The sequence below is a fragment of the Cyprinus carpio genome, chromosome A10, assembly GCF_018340385.1.
Source record: "Cyprinus carpio isolate SPL01 chromosome A10, ASM1834038v1, whole genome shotgun sequence".
Taxonomy (NCBI): domain Eukaryota; kingdom Metazoa; phylum Chordata; class Actinopteri; order Cypriniformes; family Cyprinidae; genus Cyprinus; species Cyprinus carpio.
The window spans coordinates 709923-732737 of NC_056581.1; the positions used below are offsets into that span (position 1 = coordinate 709923).

At 36.6% G+C, this 22815-nt stretch overlaps 1 protein-coding gene across 10 annotated transcripts in view; it reads right to left on the reverse strand.

Annotated features, from left to right (window-relative positions):
• The window catches only part of LOC109054342 (A-kinase anchor protein 2-like), a 103436-nt gene that overhangs the window by 15120 nt on the left and 65501 nt on the right, over nucleotides 1–22815 (reverse strand). Inside the window, exon 1 of one of the 10 annotated variants that reach the window (XM_042764664.1) lies at nucleotides 11700–11838. The exons of 8 other annotated variants lie outside the window; for them this stretch is intronic. In XM_042764664.1, the coding sequence (XP_042620598.1) occupies nucleotides 11700–11735 (36 nt within the window). In that variant the 5' untranslated portion in view covers nucleotides 11736–11838. Of the gene's footprint in view, nucleotides 1–5171; nucleotides 5432–11699; nucleotides 11839–22815 lie in introns of those variants that run through there. One more of the 10 variants, XM_042764662.1, reaches the window with a different exon arrangement.

Genomic DNA, 22815 nt, shown 5'->3' on the forward strand with positions numbered 1-22815 from the left:
TGAATGCCACTCAGTCATGCAAGGCTGTTAAAGAGACTTTGTGCTAATAATAACACCACATGCTTGGTTCTGTTCAGAGAAATACAAAGACTGCAGTATAACCTTCATGTCAACCCAGAAATGACACTTTTACAGACATATCAATGACAGAGAGTCTTTATTGCTGTTTGAATAGTGTCTGATGTTTTGAAATTCATCTCATTTATGTATCTAACCGCTTCACATATCATATAAAAAGGATTGTGCAAATATTTTGTAAGCACCTAAAAGAGTACATAAGTTGTTGTAAAATTCTCCTTCTTCTTTGGAGCTAGAAGGTATCTGTAAGGAATGGCTGGAATGGCAGTGTGTTTTAATGGAGGATGTTGGTAGCAGTAGGCTAGGGTGTGTCATCCTCTGCTAGAGAGCTCCTTCCTCCCACAGTCCGTGTGTCATTGTGGATCAAGAATAATAATAATGCAGTGTGCTGCCTGCAGTGTTGGGGACGGTATTTTGTGTTGTGCTTTAAGCTTTGAATAATTTGATGTACTGTACACGTAGCTGCAGTCAAGCTGTCTGACTGAAAAAGTGTTTTATATGTGGAAGCCCATTTCTGCCTTGCAACAACATAAATCATAATTATGACATAACAATTATGGCATAAACATTGAAATTATGAGATACCAAGTCATATTTATGATATAAAAAGTCAACATTTACATAAGTCAAAATTATAAGATATAAAGTGATATTTATGAGGTGAAAAGTAGAAAATATTACATAAAAGTTGAAATTATAAGATACTGAGTAATGTTTATGAGATGAAAAGCTGAAAATATGATGTAAAAAATCAAAATAATATGATTTTAAGTCAGAATTACGATAAAAAGTTAACATTATGAGATACTAAGTCATATTTATAATATAAAAAGTTTAAATTGACATAAAAGTCAAAAACTACTGAATCAAATTTATGAGATCAAAAGTTGAAATGATTTTAAAAAGTTGAAAATATGGGATACTAAGTCATATTTATGACTTATGAAAAACCAAAATAAGGCATATGAGATGAGAAGTTGAAATCATGACATAAACGTTGAAGTTCAAAGATACTAAGTCATATTTATGAAATGAAAAGTCGAAATTGGCAATACATTTAAATTAGGATATTCTAAGCTATAACCTTTGATATAAACAGTTGAACGTCACAAAAAGGTTGAAATTATAAGATACTATTTATTAGGGCTGCACAATTATGACACACATGTCACACAACCGATCAATGAAATGCTCTTAATGACTTCCCTACACTGGTCCATGCAAAAAAACACAAACAACAGAGCATTGGAGCCATGCAGGTCATTCCAGGTGTGATGTGCCTGCCAAACAGCAGTCAGATAAATGGCAATTGAGCTAAATGGCAGCTCTCCTCAGATATAGCAGACCTCCTTGAGTGAGGCTATATACTATTAAATAACTACAATCATTCCAACCTCAAACATACTAGCAACTGAAAACCCACTCGTTCTAGCAATTACTATCTTGTTACCTATTTATAGCTTGAAGATCAAAGAAGAAGACATCATTTTATATTATTCTCAAAAGACAGTTGTAAACAGTCCTAATCAAAAATCAACAACATCAACTGAGATTAACCTCACAGTTGCACCTTAAGAGCCTGTAGAACCTAAAAGGTCCAGGATTTTCCATGAATGGAAGTGGGAATGAGAAAAGCAAAGCCTGATTAAATGACTGTCAGTTTACACAGTGAGAGAGAAATGCTCTGTGACTTTTGAAAGAAAGCTGTAGAAATGGGGCCAAATCAATCAATACTGTATGACGAGGGCACAGTGAAATATTACATGACTGTCATTCATTAAATATAGGGTGGTTTCATTTATTAAAACTTCATAATAAGTTATCTTAAAGCACTTATTAAATCATTCACAAACTATTAGTTTATAGTTAATTCTTCATTAATTTTCATTGACATATACAAATTATGAGTTCCTCATTGTCACTAATTTTAAAAAAAAATTTCTTCAACTTTATTTATATAACGCTTTATACAATACTGATTGTGTCAAAGCAGCTTTACTGTGTCAAACAGGACAATATGACATTTTGCACATGTAAAGAGTTAGCTAATGTTTTTTTATTTTTTTATTCTTTGTTAAACATAACTAACTGATGTACAGTATTTTAAACCAAAAGTAGAGCAGTTAATGGTTATTGGAATAAATAGTTCTCACTTTAGACTAGATCATGGAAAATACTATATTGTCATTAACTGTAATCTTTAAATCTACATTAATTGCATTAATAATAAGTGTTTCTAAAATGTTACAAATACATTAAGCATAAATGTGTATCATTTCATAAACAAACATGTCTTTACTATTAATAACTTTTCACGTTTTCATGAAACATGAAACTCATACTTCTGGTTAAAAATCAGATTAGTCTCATTGTTTATACGTATATTTGTATGTAACATTTACGGGTACAATCCCAAATCACTCCAAATGCTTAAAAAAGAGCATCAAGCTCAGTCTTCAGTACCTCTGCTTTTGCGTTTCATGAAACCATTTTTATTTTTGAAGAAAAACACATCCAAAGCTCAAAGCGAGATGAGAGAGAGGGGAAGAAACTGAAGTTCATGAACACTTTATGCTTAAGTAAATACTGCCTACTGTCTTCACTTCTAAAAGTACTGAAGTATTATTTGTGGGAGAACATGCAAATACAACAAAAAACTCTTGAAGAAAGGACAAAATTAATTCAAATTTTAGAGGAGCTGGTTTCAACCCAAGAAAATCAGGTGTTCCTGTAGACCTTGTAGCCCGAAACAACAACATACTTAGAGATGAGGAGGTGAGGAAGATAATAAACCCAGGACATTGTGCTTAACACCCTGTCACCGCCCTGCCTAAAATACTAGCTCTAATCTACGGGAAGACATTTGGAAGAGGGTTATCTGGATATTGGCAGCCGAGAAACACCACCCTAAATGAAAACAAGGATGGTCTTGTCAGCGTAGCCGAATCAAAATATTATTTTGTGAAACTCATTGTAGAACTGTTTAAGTTAGCCTTAGTATTTACAACTAGTAAGGCTGGTTGGAACACAGCTTACTGTCCTGAAATTGACCTGGCTTAAGGGCCATTAAAAATGGCACCAACCCCAGTTAGTGAAAGCTGAGTTACAGTGCCTTAAAGGCTTATGTCCATTACTCAGGGGATGTCAGTACACTGACACTTATACACCTCACAGGCTTGTCCAGACATCATGGAATAAAGGTCAAGGGAGCATAATTAACTTAAAATCAACCTATTAGTGACAGGCCAATAATTCTAATTGTTTTCTAAAATCTTCTCAACCACAGACAACTTTGTTAAGCAAGTCAAATCCATGTAGTGGCTATGATAACACCTAGTGTCTAATCATGCAAGTATGAAATCTCAAAGTAGCTGAAATCTCAAAAACTGTTTTGTAAGTTTTGTTTCTAATCGGGCTAAACTAATTTTCAGGATGGTTTAGCTAATTCACAATTGTGTTAAAGAACAAGGACAGTCAAAAAAGAACAGCCAATGCCTTTATACATACATACATAAATACTGTACTCACAGACAGACAGACAGATTTAGTTTTCATTTAGATTATTGTTATTTTTTTTTTTTTATATATATATTGCTTTATACAATACAGGTAGTTTTAAAGTACCTTCTGAGTAATAAACAGGAAAATAACAGTGTTGATGTTGCAAAATTCATTAACCATGACATACTCTTAGATTGACGACAAAATTATACTGGTATTCAGGGAAAAGCATTGGTTGGTTTAAGATGGTTTAGATCCTACCCATCTGACTGTTACCATTTTGTCTATTTAAAAAGGGAATTATCAAAGTTAATGCCAGTAAAGTATGGAGTGCCGCAAGGATCTGTTTTAGGCCCTCTGCTGTTTTCAATATACATGCAGCCCCTTGGAAATCTTTTTAGAAAACATGGGTTTAGTTATCACTGTTATGCTGATGTTGCTTCAGCTATACATTTAATTAAGTCCAGGTTAAAATTCTAAATTATATAAGTTAACAGAATGTGTTGATGAGTGGATGTGTGGATGACCAGTAATTTTCGTCTGTTAAATTCAGATAAGACACAAGATTAATTATTGGACCAAAAACCTGTTCACTGAAACTCTTAGAATACAATCTGCATTTAAAAGGATGTACTCTTACTTCTTCCTCTACAGTCAAAGACCTGGTTGTTATTTATGACCATGATTTGACTTGAAATTATATTTTCTGTAAAGCTACCCTGAAATTATATGCATCATGACAAGTGCTATATAAAGAAATGTGAATTTAATTGAATTAAGAAATAAATTAAATTTCAGCTGTAAAGCAGTTCCACAGAAGACAATATTGCCATTATTCAGCTCAGTTTAATTCAGTGTTGATTAAAGTCAAAGTAACTTTATTTTATGGTCCACTTTAGACATTCTACTGACTACTTTTTCTACTTACCCTACCCCTAAAGCCTTACAGTCTACTAATACTCTAATGAGAGTTAGTTGACATGCAGTTGCAAAGATACTTAATTGTTGTAATATACTTGTAATATACTCAAGGCTTATCTTAAAGTGAACTTCCAGAATGGCATTTCCAGTGTGGCCCTCAAACTCTTGGTTAACCTGCTTTCCAAGCGCAGCAGGAGAAGAGAAATAGAGCACATCTTCTACTCTAAATTTGGCAACCAGGTTGCAGGCAGAGCTGTGCTGTGGTAAACCCTGCTTTGTGTTATGGATATGTTCTCCAGAAAAAGAAGCAGCTAGGCTGCATTTTCAACTTAATTATATGTTTAATGTTATTGTGATCTCAACTAAAATAGGCAAGAGTGATAAAAAAATGGACATCATGTCATGTTTTGTTCACCAAGTTGAGTTAAATGCATTGAAAAATATCTTTGATATTGCCTTACAGAAGAAAAAGAGGCAAGAGGACAATAGTAAACACTCAATTTTTCAGTTAAAGTCAGTTCACAGTTGAAATCATTTATAATCGTATCAATGATCACAGTATCAGACAACACTCAGCTGATCCTTACACCACAAAAAAAAATTTAAAGGACACAAAATTGTGGAAGGACAGCTCCAAGACCATATTAAACTCTAAAATAATAACGTCTTACCTTTGGGATCTTTTCCAAAGTGAGGCAGAGGACTTGCCAAGGTGCTGTGTATTTCAACATATTTTCAACGGTTTCTTGATTCACTAGACTACACAATAAAACAGCAATCACTGCTCCAACATTCCTTCATTAGATGTTTACTCCTCCTTAATTATTGCCTGAGACCTCCTCAAAGTTCATTTGGAAAAAATAAATAAAAACGGAAGCAACGGCACAGGGAGTAACATTCCTCTCTTCTGCCGACCTCTGGAGCGCACGTCCAAGCAAAGTCATCCCAGAGAGCTTTTGATTTGAAAATGAGCTTAGCATCAGAACCAATTATATGTCTCTCCTGCCTGATAGGTGAGAACAGTCATTTTCTTCTGTTGTATAAGTGCACTCGATAACTCTCTCAAAATGATGGACATTATAATGACAGAGAATAAATTGTAAATTATGTGAGTCGAAGTGCTCTTGATTCAGGAACTTTTGAACAGAACTGCAGAAACCCCCAGAGTCATTAACATCATTCTTGACGCAGTTGATCCCTACAGCACTGGCTGACTGAACAAAACAAAATTAGGTTCAATTAAGTCTGGTATATTTACCACATTTACATTATAATGCATGTTCCAGGATTTATTATACAAAATTCATCAGTGCTCATCATTCCAAATAATATAATAATGATAAAGATATGTAAGCCCAGTTTTAACATTGCAGTCAATAGAGTGCAACAGTCAGATTCCAGAAGTAAAAATCCCATTTATTTTCCCCTATAGATAAAGAAAGACCTAGTAGTAAAACAATGGTATGTGCTTTTGTTAAAGCCCAAATTATGACTTATTTTTAAAATAATAATATTTAACAGAGAAATTCTTGGTAAAAAAAAACTACATTTCCCATGATTCCGTAGAGATATGTTCACCAATCAGAGAATCAAGACAAACAAATGGCACCAGAAGAACACTTTTGTGCCCGAATACTTCCATGACCTACTCTCTAAAACCATTTAAATATTTGTATATATACTCATATTTGGCAGTAAAACATTTTGTAACGCTTCATGGGACTGTAGTTCATTCCCTCATTAAAGATGTTTAGCACACAGTCTTGTATATCTTTGCCCTTTTTTCGAGAAGGGTCTGGCTGCAGACTTGCACTTGCATTGTCAGACTTGCACTCTCAGACACTTGCGCTTCCGCTAGTGACATCCGTCTTTTTTATTTTGTTCTATTTATTGATTACTTTTTTTTTGAATCTCTCATCATTTTACAACACAGCAGCAAGGTGGTGAAGACAAGAAAAAAGAAAAACAAAATTACGAAGTCACTTGCAATCGTCACTTGCACTCTCAGCTACCTGCGACGTCACTTTGCAATCGACACAAATCAATATGTGTTTCTACCAGTGGAGACAAGACGCTGTGGTGATTAAACGATTAAAACTAATTTAGTACCACGGGGTCGTGCAAGAAAAAGACAAGAACCGCAAATCCGCGGCCACATAACAGCAGAATATGAACGCAATGCACAAAGTCTCTCGTTAAGCGTTTCATTTCCTCCCGTAAAAATCATTATAAACAAAACACATAGCTTAATGGACAAAGACAAAGAAATAAAAAAAGCTGTATGACAGTTATTCTATATGGAAAAACGCTTAACGCAAACTTTGCATGTTGCATTTATTCTGGGCTCACCTGGTTGCCTGTACATATTGTTTATGTATATTTTAATAATAATGAAGAGGAGCATATTGAGTTTCTTCTTTTTCTTCTTAGTCTATTATTGCCACATTATGCCATGTTTTGCGCATGTTTTGCCATGTTTTATACATTATTCATTATATTAATAAACTATATTGATTTTGATATTTGAATAGCATCTTAATACATTAAGCCATATTATGTTTGTTTTTTCTACGGGAGGAAAACGCTTAATGAGAGACTTTGCGCATTGCATTCATATTCTGCTGTTTTTGTGGCCGCGGATTTGCGGGTCTTGTTTTTTTTTTTCTTGCAAGACCCCTGTACGTGATGGTACTAAATTAGTTTTAAATCGTTTAATCACCACAGCGTCTTGTCTCCATTTGGCAACACGCACGATTTCTGTTGATTGCAAGTGACGTCGCAGGTAGCTGAGAGTGCAAGTGGCGATTGCAAAAAATGACTTCGTAATTTAGTTTTCTGCTGTTGTAAAATGTTGAGAGATTTAAACAAAAAATAATAAATAAATAGAACAAAATATAAAATAAAGACTGCAAGTAATGTCACTACCGGAAGTGCAAGTGTCTGAGAGTGCAAGTCTGAGAATGCAAGTCTGAGAGTGCAAGTGCAAGTCTGCAGCCAGACCCTTTTGCTTTTTTCCAATTTTCAAATATGTTTTTGCTTGAAATCGAAGTTTGTAATGTGATTCTCCTGATAGCTGGTTGGTTTGGTTAATGGCTTTAACAGAAACTGTTTTTCCCTGTGGGAAAATTAATGGGAAAAATACTTCTGAAACCAAGATCTCTGAAAAAGTGGGCTGACACTAACCTGATGGAAAAAAATCAAGCTCTGCCCTACATATATTGTCATTTGGAAGTCAAATGGGTTGCAAACAGAGTTTTATTTCTAGCAGTCCCTTCAATGACGTCTAAACTAATTTGAACTGGTAAGAATTTTAAACATCTATTCAAGCCTCCAGAAAATAACATGCCAAAACTTCTCTCCATTCTTTGCTGTTTAGTATATTACACCCAAAGTTCATAAACAGCCAATGTTGGGTTTCTGCCAACTTGTTGGTCATTCTGAACTATGGATCCTTCTAAGCATGATCAGGAGGTGTTTTCTTAACAAATGAGCTAATTAATGCATCCAGTGTAATGATGCACCATGAAAGAGCAGGTTAGTTCATTCCTCTGGCGTATTTGACTGGCAGCAGAGATCGTTCTGTATGTCTGTAGTGCACCAGTCGGCTTGTCCTTGCCAAATGTGACCCAGATTCACACAGCAAAGCTGACACAGTTTCTGTTTTTTTCAAAAGGCATGATTTCACCTCAGCATTCAACATCTCATATTCAGTAAAGATCGGAAGTCCAGGTTACAACATGTTTTAATCAAAGTTAAAGTTGATGCCTGCCATGCACACTTTTGGGTAAAATATATTTTGTGCAGTGCAGCTGCAGGAATTTTTCCAGTTATACCGCCAGCATTACTGAAACCAACTGTCTTTTAACTCCTTTAAACGGATGACAAACTTCAACAGGAGGAAGCAGCTGATTTGTTTGTGCTTTCAGCACAATGTGAGAGGTCAGACAAGACAGGAAAAAAAAAAAAAAAAACATTCCAAGGAACAACTCAATCAAGGGCCAAAGGAAAAAGCGCCATAGTTGTGCCATTATATTCAAAATTCAAAACACTTTGGCTTAGAGAGAGCCTTGAAGTTTAAGGGATACTCCACCCCAAAATGAAAATTTTGTCAATCACTTACACCCATGTTGTTCCAAACCTGTAAAAGCATAGTTCGTCTTCGGAACACAATTTAAGATATTTTGTGACTGTCCCATAGACTACCAAGAAAATAGTCAAGGTCCATAAAAGGTATGAAAGTTGTTGTCAGAATACTCCATCTGCCATCAGACGTGCAATCTGGGTTATATGAAGTGACGGGAACACTTTTTGTAAGTGAAGAAAACAAAAATAACTTTATTCAACAGTTGCTTTGTCAACGGGCTCCTCTGTCTCTCCATATCACCGTATGCTGAGTATGTTCTTCTTTATCAGCTGCGCCAGAAGGATGCGCTGTTTTCTTTCAAATCAAAGCTAAATACTCATAGAAACAGCACATCCTTATGGCGCAGATGATACAGCAGAGCATAGGGTGATATGGAGAGACACAGAGGAGACTGTTGACAAAGGAATTGTTGAATAAAGTCATTATTTTTGTTTTCTTCACTTACAAAAAGTGTCCCCATCACTTCATATAACTCAGATTGCACGTCTGATGGCAGATGGAGTATTCTGATGATGATTTTCATACCTTTTATGGACCTTGACACTGCTATTTACTTGGCAGTCTATGGGACAGTCTCAAGCCTCCAGGTTTTCATCCAAAATATCTTAAATTGTGTTCCAATGACGAATGAAGCTTTTATGGGTTTGGAACGGCATGGGGGTAAGTGATAAATAAAAACTTTTGGGGTGGAGTATCCCTTTAATGCCAACTCATTGGTTTCTTTCAGAGAAGAGGATTTGGATAATGGTGTTCTCTACCCAGATGTTTGCAGGCAGGGTTTCCCAGGCCATTTTTGGTTTCCTTTAATTAATATTTCTCTTATGCTCATGTTGCTGAGTCAGCACAACGTTACAACATGAGCTCATAGCAAACAATCATACACTTACCATAAGAGAATAAACATTTTAATGCACTAATTGGAATTAGTTTTCCAAATGACATTGGCGTTACAATAATTAACAGGATACCTTTGTCATGTCATTTAAAGATTCAGACAGGACTGTAGTTATTACTGTACTGATTTTTAGTGTGTACTATTTTTATGCTTAGTATCATAGTATTAGCTTAGCAGCATGCTAATACTGTACCACCTTTATTAAAATAAGTTGTGAGGAGCATGAGGAACACTATTTGACACAATGTTGGAGCCATTTCAGTTAGAAGCAGCTCACTACATTTTATGAATCAAAATTTTATTTCTGTAACTGAAATGCCGTTGCCCTAAATTATTAATCTGAAGTGTTCCCTGGGATTTTAAGGTAATATTTTAATAATTTAAAAACAGATTTGCATGCTCACTGTTATAAACTGACTGATGTCAATTAATGGTCACATTAAATACCATTTTTAGTGTTTTATTTTGATTGGTTTTATTTTGAAATATTTGATCTATTTTATATGGAGACAGATAAGTCTCAAATATAATTCACGCAAAAAACACGATTCACACATGCGTAGACAATTTCACATGCATGAAACCTAATTCACGTACACACACAAAAAATTCACGTGCGTGAAAAAAAAAATATATTCACAAAAAAGCAATTCACATGCGCAAAATAAAAATACATATTCATAAAATACATTTCACAAATGCAAAACACAATTCGTAGATATACAACTGTGCACAAAAACCTTTGAATGTTTAAAATTTACGAGTGTCTGAATGTACAAATCGTCATTTACTACGAATCCACTCGGATTTGTGTGTGTGTGTTTTTTTGAGACTTTCCTGGCAGAGCTCTCTTCCCACGTGGGTCTGTCGTACTCTTTAGCCAATCAGATGCGAGCTTACCATTCAACCAATCATATCATAAGCCACTGAGAGTGCATTCAAGGAGCACGATTCTGCGCACCTTTTGCTCAATATGGATTAATTAGAACGGAAATTAAGCCTTTACATCAGTAATCCCATAGACAGTAAAAGAAATGGACACAGCGACCCAATTGGAACTCAATTGAGACAAGTGAAGCCCATTTTTAGCGATTTTTAGAACTTCCGTTTCTGACGCGCAGACTCAAACTAAGCTTGATGACGTCAGCAACCTGTCTGACAGATGTAAATCTTCTAGTAGCTGTGCGTGCAAACTGCCATCGTTAATCTTGCAGAGACGGCGAGCTTGAGCTGGGAGTTCTTTGGCGTGAGTGAGCAGGAGTAAGTATTCTGATTAATTATTTTGTATAGTATTTTTAAAATGTAACGCCAGGGCTTCTATGGGCTTCTCTCTTGACGTCTCCCCGATTGCCTGCGAGCTTCTGAATGCACTCTCGGTGGCTTATGATATGATTGGTTGAATCGTAAGCTCGCATCTGATTGGCTAAAGAGTACGACAGACCCACGTGGGAAGAGAGCTCTGCCAGGAAAGTCTCAAAAACACACACACACAAATCCGAGTGGATTCGTAGTAAATGACGATTTGTACATTCAGACACTCGTACATTTTAAACATTCAAAGGTTTTTGTGCACAGTTGTATATCTACGAATTGTGTTTTGCATTTGTGAAATGTATTTTATGAATATATAATTTTATTTTGCGCATGTGAATTGCTTTTTGTGAATATATATTTTTTTTTCACGCACGTGAATTTTTTTGTGTGTACGTGAATTAGGTTTCATGCATGTGAAATTGTTTACGCATGTGTGAATCGTGTTTTTTGCGTGAATTATATTTGAGACTTATCTGTCTCCATAATTTTATTTCTTATTAATTAATTATTAATTATTTGCTTTTTATCAACTCAGAAAACACCTGCAGTTCTGTAATTAGTCTTATCAACTAAAACACCAACTTCTTAAAACAGTAGACTTCCTAAGTAAATAAATAAATAAATACACACACACACACACACACACACACACACATATATATATATATAAAGAATAAAATAACCAACAAAAAATGATTAAAAATAATCTAAAACTAATGAAACAAATCAATAATATAAGAAAGAGCATCTGAAAAGAACCAAAAGCCTGTGCCATTCTAACTGGCTGTTGATGTGCATTAAAAGTGTTTCTTTATGAGTATTTCGACATAAAAACAATCCACCTACCAAAAAAGCTGAAAATATCATCCAAAATGAAACCATGTCGGCAGTATCTCTTGTCGATCTGTTGATTTAACTGGGAAACACACTAAGATGGACTCTACGCTGGCAACAGTCATGGCAACATGGGTCTTGCTCGCTCTCTCTCTCTCTTTATAAACAGGCAGCTCAACAAAAGGCTGAATGCTGGGGAGACATGAAAAGAAAGACTCTGTGGATGAGATTCTAAAGATGCAACCCGGCTCAAAATTGCAGCATTTGCATCCACTTATAGACATCACACACACTGCAATGCAATCAAACGTAATACTGCCAGTTAATGTGTAAATCCTATATAAAACACACACTTTCAACAGCTATGCTTTGAGAGATGCAATACAAACAGAAACCACACACTTTTTCCTCAATGCACACAGGGACTGGAATCAACTTCACTGAGAATACTGAGTAAACTGAGGGCCGCAAGAGGAGGAAGGTGTCTTGTTAGTGCACATGCAGGGCTTTTGGCCTGTGTTATGTGCTGTGGTCAGCATGGCACACTCCTAGCAAAACAAACCCCCTTAAAATCAACATAAAACGTTTTATTTCTGAAATCCAATGTATAGTCAAGGGAAAACATATTCTGCTAAAACGTAGGTTTGAACTTGATTGCATTTTGAAAAGTGGGCATTGTTTCAGATGAAGAACAAGTTATTACATTGTGATGTAAAATTAAAATAAAGCACTGCCATGCATTACTCAAATCTTGAATCTTTTTAGAGTCCAAACAAACTGATTTACAAAAATCAACAGACATTTCAATGCCACATACTCCATTTGTTAGCCTTCATGCTGCTTGTCATGGAATACTGACATTGAGAGCAGAAGGCTTAATTTTGATGCTAACTAATGGAGATTAGCGTTCTTTCCCACAGTGCACTACACCTCTCCCCTTTTACTCATTACAGGGCACACATCTGTTGCTATGGTTTTGATCTGAGCCCTAATAACAGCTGATGATGAGTTTCGCTTTAATCCTGACAGCAGGTGTGAATGAAAGCGCCCCGATGAGAGATGCAGTTAATGTCCACCATGATTTCAATCAGAGCGCACGCATCAGTTCTTTCACTCATCTGTTTGCACAGGTATATTCATGTAAACACATGGAATCAACAATATACACACCGGTGGGACATTTGATCTTTTCCAAACCTAGTAGCACACGCTCTCATTGGATTACACTGAGAACTGCATATTCTTATTTTGTGTTCCAAACAACTTAAAACTGGACACAACTCAATTCTACATCCAGGTTAATCTGGAACTTGGGATATGATTTAGAATAATTTAAATAATTGATTTAAGCCACGTTCACACAGCAGCAGAATATGGTTGTCAGTCCTGTATTTGAGTCCTTTATACAGTTACGTTCACAAACAGTACAATTATTTACAGGCGTGAAAACCACATTCTGTAACCAAACTCACACCCGCAAATTTTCAGTTTACTTGTAAGATGGTTTGACAGACAAATTAATTTTCAAAATTTCTAAAAACTGAAGCATGGGCTAAATACCTTGTGTGGTCATCATAGATTAAACAGTTTTGGTATTTGCAATTTACAGTGGCCCCAAAAAGTATTTGAACACTTAAGGCACACTTAAAAACAACAAACTCAAACAAAGTAGAGCTGACTGTAATGAAAGACAGTATAAGCACATATTTAAACACTAACTGAGAAAAAACAACCACATTTTTTAAGTTAAAAATGATTGATGATAAAATAATTGACAACTCTCGGAATATTTCAGCATGTTAACAGATATGACTTGGCGAAACAGATCCGCAAAACAAGCTGGTGTGAACATAAAAACATACTTCTACTGCACAAATAGCATGCATGAAATTCACTAGTGCAGATAAAGACAGGTGGAGCTGGGGGAGGAGGAGGGTATCTTATAGCCCACTTGCTTACAACAAACAGAGAACTAAAGTATCTTAACGTTGAGCAAGCAAGCTCATTGCCTGCAGATCCAACAAACAGACAGATACTTTATTTAAAGACAGTCTACAGACAAAATATATAGTAAATTTATTAAACATTATACAATTAAACACAAAAATAATTATCGCTTATATGAAAAGAGAACAAATGTGACCAAATTTAATATGAAGAGACCAAATAGTTTGTGCCATGTAGTGAATTATCCTGGCATCACTAGCAGATTAAGGATCTATCAGCCTGCGCCATCTAGAGGTTCATGAATGACCTAGATAGCCTATAAATTATGTTTAAACTGAATACGGAAAATAGCAGGACCTGCCATTATAGGTATAGTAATAAATATTCATTTATATATTAAATGAAGAAATATTAAATGTAACTGCAAAGATTTTTAGAAAAGTTCCGAGAAAAGTTTAGCATTATTTATTTGCAGTCACCACTTTGTTTATTAGTTTGTTAATTAATGCAATGACATTCAAACACTTTCAAGTGTGACTGAAGAGTCTAAACACATTAGATCCTATTTTAATTTTCACTGTATTAACATCAACAAATAACTTGAATGCGACCCTTTATAGTAATAACATCAAAAAATAAAAAACTATATAAAACACCACCTTAAAAAAACAGTTGCACATATAGATTAATCCGTCAACCCCATCCTATTGACTTCTGAATGTAACCCCTAACCATGACCTGGATTTTATCGGCATCAGCGGCCAATGACAGCATGGCAAACTCAATTAGTTGCTATCTGCCCCAGGGTGCTTTCAACACACCGAAACCTGTTCAGCAGTGGTCTCTCATGTAGATGCATAGACTGCATCAAAGACAGAGCTGTGTGGAAATAAATAGTCACTGGTTCTTGTGTGAGCATAATGTGCAACAGACAGATAATCACTGCATGCCACAAACCTATTTGCAGCTCCTGATTACCCTGCTTTATTTAGACGGTGTGAATAAGCCCTGCATGGGCCAAACCATTCTTCATTTGGAATCGATAATCAACATGATCTGATGCTGCAGATATTTTGTCTTTTTAATTATGTTTTATTTTATGTGTCATAAAATGGCTAAGTATATTAAAAAATACTGAGCCAATGACAGGGCCGGCGCTCCGCACACGCACATCACGCACTGCGCGTAGGGCACCAAGTGCTTGGGGGGGCACCAAAAAATCTGAATCGTGAAAAAATCATCACAATAGGCTACTAGTATAAATAACAAATAAAATATTTCTAAAAGCATGTTAATATACAAAAGCAATACAAAAGTAATATAGGCCTAGACCAAATTAGTCGAGAAAAAAGGTGAATCTCTGTGCCAGTCTCCCTCTGGTGCCCCCCATTCCCCACCTCCCCAGTGGTCTGTTCGATTATGCCTCAATCAATGTCAAATTTGGCAGACACCGACCTCAGACATGGCCTCGAAAAGGCACTAAGAGTCGGGGGCGGAAAAAAGAAAAAAGAAGAGACAGCGGGATGATGCTCGCGCGTCGCTTACAGGTAAGACAATGTTTTAAATAAAAATGTTAGTTTTGTAGCCCTTGCGTGTAGTATGCATGTCCAGGGGCGTCGGCGCGTCCGCGTCGCTAGTAGTGCAAAAGATCCGGGGCTTTTAGCCCTGCATGTTGAGTCTTTTATTTTAACGGGGTCCAGGGAAATTGTGAAACTTGGGCTGTTAAAGATGCTGTTTGTTTGAGAAGGAAAGGAAGGCCAATCGTTGGGGTCCTCATCGTCATATTTGAATGACAAATAAAGCTAATTTTCCCCGTACGTTACAGATGTGTCACATGTGCATATAGCTATTAGTGCAGAACGTTCCCTATTGTAATTTCTTTCTTCGCTTCAATACAATGTCTATCTGCCTCAGTCTGAACTTTAGAAAAACCCTGCAACTGAACGTGACGTGATTTTGCCAAATTAGACCGCTTAGATAAAGATTTTTCGTTGTTGTACTATGGCATGCGGTCATTTTCAAGAGGTTCGGCCAAGGGCGACATCTGTTGGTGAAACTGCAATTAGAAAAAAAACCCCCACAATCTCAGTGTTTGTATATTTTCATACATTACAGAGTTTGTCAAATTATTAGGGCTGGGAAAAGATTAATCTCGATTAATCGCATCCAAAATAAAAGTTTGTGTCTACATGATATATGTGTGTGTACTGTGTATAATTATTTTGTATATATAAATTATATATATTTCAAAGCTCAAAACTCATCAAAACGTACCTGCGTTCATCAGTGGGGCAGGAACGTTAAAGTGGTCTGGCTGTCATCAGCATCAATGGGGACGTGGCTCAGAAACTGTCATATGATGACCTGATAACTGATTTTGCAGCTAGGAAATGTAGGCGTGTGCCTCTGTAGGGCCTCTGACAACTGATGGTAGTGAAAATGTTTAATATAGTTCTATAGAATAGCAGAATGGTCTCTTTATAGAGATGTAGTCCCTCTGTTGAGTAATTTCTACTGTGCAGTTATGCATGGTTATTTGCAGTTTAAAATGTGCACTTTAAAATTCATACTTCATAAAATTCATACACTTATACTGTTATTTGCACTAAACTTTTTTTTGCACTTTTAACTTTCTGTGTTTACATTGTTCAGTTCCAATTATTCATTTGCAGCAGTTATTTTGGAAGTAAGAGAACCTAACTAAGAAATTCTGAATGGTAGTTATTTCTTTGGTTGGTGGGTGGGTGGGGGGTGGTTGGTTGGGGGGGGGGGGGCACCGCCAAGCATTTGTGCTTAGGGCACCCAAATGGCTAGCGCCGGCCCTGGCCAATGATCACCTAAAAATGAAAATTCTTTCATCATTTACTCGTCCTTATGTCATTCCAAATCCATATGACTGTCTTTCTTCCATGTAACACAAAAACACACCGATACCGATTTCTGATTTTTTTTTTTTACTTAAAGGAACAAACAAGAAAGAAGGAAAGTATACATAAACAAGATGTTTATTTGGTATTTAACAGGGCAAACTGGCTTTTGGCTATAGAAAACAATAACTGTAACCATCTGAAATTAACGGAGGTAACTGCGCAGTAAGTAGCTTACATTCAATACAAACATAGATGGATAGATTGAAACTACATAAAACTGGCCTTAAATGAAAACATTAACTGTAACCATGTCAAATTAAAGGCAACAGCTGCATAGTTCTACAATCCAAACAACACAATCAACACACATTCAATAATCCAAACAAAGATGTTTCTTAATCAGCATTCAGTATTTGTTTTAGTTTTTAAATTTGGTGTAAAGAAAAAAAAAGGTCTTTACAAGTGAAACTAAATAAAACCAAAGTAGGCTATATAAATAAATTATTCCAAAATGTTAAATCAAATAATGTTTAGTGCGAGTAAAACAAAGATGCTACATCAGGTGATTTTTAAATCAAATGAAGTCAATGTAATTTTAAGGTACAATAAAAATAATCATCCTATACAGAATTGACATTTACTTCTGGCTTATCAAAAGTGCATGCAAGTTCTACTTTACAAAAAGAAGCATTTCAGCTTTGTCACAAGTTAGTCTGTTTCGTTTCTCATTCAACACGTGAGAAGCTGAGCTGAACAACCCTTCACTGTCTACGCTTGTGCAGGGCTCACGCAACTTCAGTAAGCTTAGGAAAGTGGCTCTTATTTGTGCGCCAGTACACCAACGGCTGTTCGCTTCTTGCTATCTGTGCCTCAGATAGGTAGCTCTGCATTTCCAGTGCTGTACGGCTGCCCGTGTCCTGCGCACAGATTTCGAAATTCTTCCACACAAATGACATGATAGCGAATGATTACAATGTAGTGTGTGCACGCGGGCGCACTCCCAGAAAAATCGTCCGAAAAAAAGATAAAAAATCTGCATTTTAAGCTAAAACCGTCCAGTTCCGATTTATGCCCGGTCAACCGGTGCATCCCTAATATTCTGAATGGGGGGTATGCAAACTTATGAGCAGAATAATATAATAACTATTATATGGTATATAATAAATATTCAGTTTTAAAAATTATGATGTCACTGATGTCAGACTTGACACAGTTTGAACTAATAATTATTATAAAAATAACTATTTGATTTGGGAGCTGCAGTGGAGGGGAAGACATGAGTACACTCTAAAACCCAGCTTTGGGTCAAATATGGTCTAACCCAAATTTTGGGTTATAAATTTAATTAAAAAATTTAACTAGCTGGGTTTGTCCATATTTGACCCAAAGTTGGGTTGAAACAACTCAGTATTTTTTAGAGTGTAAATGAATAACTTTTATTTTAGAGTGTATAGAGTGTTTAGAGTATGAAAATCTGGCCCAATTGCAATAAATCCCTTATAAAAAGTGAAAAGTGGCTGTTGAAAAATGGCGCATAGATTGCTTGAACTAATTTGTATGATATTTAGTTTACTGTAGTAAAGACTGTAAAGAGATGGACCAACGAAACAGAGCAGGATTTACAAGCCTGTTTTGACCTCACTGATTGGAGTGTTTTTGAAGCTGCTACCACCAATCTGGACGAACTCACAGAGACCGTAACATCATATATTAGTTTTTGTGAGGATATATGCATTCCTACCAGGACTTATTTAACATTCAACAATGATAAGCCATGGTTTACAGCAAAACTCAGACATCTTCGTCAGGCCAAAGAGGATGCCTACAGAAATGGGGACAGAGTCTTGTACAATCAGGCCAGGAACACACTGAACAAAGAGATTAGAGCGGCTAAAAAGACCTACGCTAAAAAGTTGGAAGACCAGTTTACTTCCAACGACTCAACTTCAGTGTGGAGTGGACTGAGAGCCATCACTAATTACAAGACACCATCCTCCTGCACTGAGGCTAATCAACGACTTGTTAACGACCTGAATGAGTTTTATTGTAGATTTGAAACCCCCAACACCCATTCTGACCATCTCTCTACACAACCGTTAACACCTCCTGCAATCCCCCTCTCCACACCACCTGCTCTTCAAATCTGTGAAGATGATGTGCGCCAGGTCTTCAGGAAGAACAAAAGAAGAAAAGCACCAGGCCCAGATGGCGTTACACCAGCCAATTTCAAAACCTCTTCAAACCAGCTGGCCCCCATCTTTTCACAGATCTTCAACAGATCTCTGGAGTTGTGTGAAGTGCCTTCCTGCTTCAAACGCTCCACCATCATCCCCATTCCAAAGAAACCCAAGATTACAGGACTTAACGACTACAGACCTGTGGCTCTAACATCTGTCGTCATGAAGTCGTTTGAAAAACTGGTTCTGGCTTATCTGAAGGACATCACTGGACCCTTACTGGACCCCCTGCAGTTTGCTTACCGAGCAAACAGGTCTGTGGATGATGCAATCAACATGGGATTGCACTTCATCCTGCAACATCTGGACAAAACAGGGACTTATGTGAGGATCCTGTTTGTGGACTTCAGTTCGGCTTTCAACACCATCATCCCAACAGCCCTCCAGACCAAACTGACCCAGCTCTCTGTTCCTAGTTCTATCTGTCAGTGGATCACCAGCTTTCTGACAGATAGGCAACAGCTAGTGAGACTGGGGAAATTCATGTCCAACAGCTGCTCCACCAACACTGGTGCCCCTCAGGGATGTGTTCTCTCCCCCCTGCTCTTCTCGCTGTACACCAATGACTGCACCTCAAAAGACCCCTTTGTCAAGCTCCTGAAGTTTGCAGACGACACCACACTCATCGCTCAAAACCATCAAAACAACGAGTCTGCTTACAGACAAGAGGTTGAGCAGCTGGCTGTCTCCTGCAGTCTTAACAACCTGGAGCTGAACACGCTCAAAACAGTGGAGATGATCGTGGACTTCAGAAGAAATCCCCCTGCACTCCCCCCCACTCACCATCATGAACAGCACTGTGGCTGCAGTGGATTCATTCAGATTCCTGGGAACCACCATCTCTCAGGACCTGAAGTGGGACAATCACATTGACTCCATTGTTAAAAAGGCCCAACAAAGGCTGTACTTCCTTCGCCAGCTGAGGAAGTTTAACCTGCCACAGGAGCTGCTGAAACTGAAACAGTTCTACTCAGCCGTCATTGAGTCTGTCCTGTGCACTTCAATAACTGTGTGGTTTGGTTCAGCTACAAAATCAGACATCAGAAGACTACAGAGAACGGTTCGGACTGCTGAAAGGATTATTTGTACTCCCCTGCCCACCCTTCAAGAACTGTATTCATCCAGAGTGAGGAAAAGGGCTCAGAAAATCACTCTGGAATCCCTCACACCCAAGTTACCCCATCTTTGAACTCTTGCCATCTGGCCGGCGCTTCAGAGCCGCAAATACCAGGACAGTCAGGCACAAAGAACAGTTTCTTCCCCCAGGCAATCTACCTCATGAACAGTTAAATGTTCCCCACTTATACAATAAAAAATGTGCAATATCCTTATATTTATTTGTTACCCCTTCATCCTAGTACATCCCTGCATCTTACTCAATCCAATTCCATTATCATTTATAGCACAATTGTTTATACACATATTTATCTGCAAAGGGTTTTTATTTTTTATTTTTTTTGACTGTGTGTTGTTGTCTTTTGTGTACTGGAAGCTTATGTCACTAAAACAAATTCCTTGTATGCGCAAGCATACTTGGCAATAAAGCTCTTTCTGATTCTGATTCTGATTCTGATTCTGATTTTACATTGCTTGGTAATAGAGCTGGCTAGATGAGAGGGGACGTTCCAACACTAAGGATACAAAAAGTGATGTCAGAAGCTATTTCCAGGTCCTCTGCATCACCGTTTAAAGCATTCCGGTCACACCTACAACAAAACTGTAGTTTCTCATCTTCTTGGAATCTGGTCACATGGTAGAATTTGATGCACAATGCTAAATTCCGCAGTATTCAATAACAATTCTATGATTCAATCAACTTGCTGCAGGAATGTTCTGGGTGCAAAAGCAAATTAACCTCTGTCAAAAAGATGAATGTCTGGTTATGTGTTTATAGATTTTTCTTTATGTACAGTACATAATAGAGTCATTGGTTTCGTTAGGTTTATGATCATGACAGGAGTTAAAAGATAATACATTTGATCACACCTGTCTCATGTTAACACATATAATGTGTATATGCCTTACGGTTATACTTTCAGAATGGATTTTAATAAAGTCTTACATCACAGACTGTTCCATTGATCATAGACTTCATTGTAAGGGCATTACTGAAGAGTTTCTTATTGAACTAAATTACAGAATGTGACGAATACCATTGATAGAGTTTAACTTGTGTCGATTCAGGCATGACTTAGGCATGAATGTTATACATTCCCTACACAATCTATAAATTCTATTCTATTTTCTACCATTTCTGCATCCTATAGTTGGCTAAATTTAACAAATGATGACAAAGACCTCACCAGTGTTTAGTAATATTTAATACTTTTTCCAAGAGTGTATTCTCACTTCTTAGCAAAATAAAGTCTTTAGATAGTGATGTAGATCTGCAAATATTATTTTCATTTCAGATATTCATGTGCTATTCACAAAATGTCACGTGCCCAGCTCATATTTCAGTCCAAAATGTGAGCAACTGTTTTTATATGATTCACATTACTTTAATACAATTACTGGGTAACCCTTTATTTTTGGGTCTCTTAACTAGTTGCTAATTAGCATGCATATAACGAGAATATTAGCCATTTATTAGTAGTAATTAAGCACATATTAATGCCTTATTCTACATGACCTTATTCTACATCCCCAATCCTACCCAATACCTCAACTTCACAACTACCTCACTAACTATTAATAAACAGAAAATAAGGAGTTTATTGAGGGACAATTCGTAGTTAATAGTGAATAAGTGTTCCCTATTCTAAAGTGTTACCAATTACAGTAATTATTTTGAAGCCATTATAAATTGAATGCAGCTCAACAAATAATACCACAATGTGTGCAAAGTATACAATTCAAAAATTGTGTTATTTTCCCCCTTTTACTACAGTGAGAATGACAATTTAACATTAATGGTCCAAAATTGGCTTTTTTTTTTTTAAACAAAACAATTTCACATTTCTTTTAAAAAATCACAGAACACATACATTGTTTGTTTTTTTTTTGTTTTTTTTACACATCAAGTTATTTTAAACACTAAAAGCATGTTAATATAAAATGGTTCTAGAATGACTGAATGATTGACTGAAAGTGAAGACAAGTGGAATTAAATTTGGTTTGGCAAAACAATCACTAAGAGGAAGATCAAAATTCCTATCATTGACAGAGTGTTTGCTCTGTTAATAAAAGGGTGGATGCTTTTCTAGGACAGATATTGTGATGCTTAACTGCCAAATACAATGAGCAACAAGAGAAAAAGACAGAACTGAAAGCATCCCAAACACTGACACCCCTTTCCTGGAAGCTGAGAGAAAAAAAAAGAAAGACTGAGAAAGTGAGAGAAAAAGAATTCAGCAGACACAGCTGACCATCAGCTGGCTCCATTCCACTTTTAGGACTCTGGGTAAAAGCTACATACACAATGTAATTCAGGTCCATAGACTTCAATGGACAACAGAGACAACAAAGTGGAATATACCCCATGGGTTCGACTGTCCTGGTTTCTAATCATGGAGTAAATGATACCCCTCGGCTCAAATCTAGCCGACAATGCTTCCATTACACAACAGGGAAATCGCCAAGCCGCTAACATGCTTTCTACTTCCCATTAAGATATAATGTCAGAACACAACACCACTTCACCTGTTGATGATTATGTGCAGATAGCTGTATTCCTGTATCATTTACAAGCAACAGGATAAGGATGGATAATTTGTAGTAAACACTGTTGTGAATGGTAGTTGTGTAATCTACAGCCAAACCACGAGGGAGACGTGCTGTACTTTAATATCTTGGTAATTACACATTTTAGTTTTGTTTTGAAAACTCAGTCTAGGAAAGATAATCTTTACATGTTCACAAAAACAATATGGTTTCCTGGAATCACAGTTTGAAGAGAGCCAAGGAGAGATATTGTGCTAACACTATTTCACAATTTCATAGAACTATTTTTTTTTTTTTAATCTGGATTCTTTGCTCTTGGACTCAAATCCTGCCACCCACAGCTTTCATTTTTTTATAAAGTTTCTCTGGAATTTCGCAAACATTGTGCCTGTTTCCAGTGATGTCTTTTGG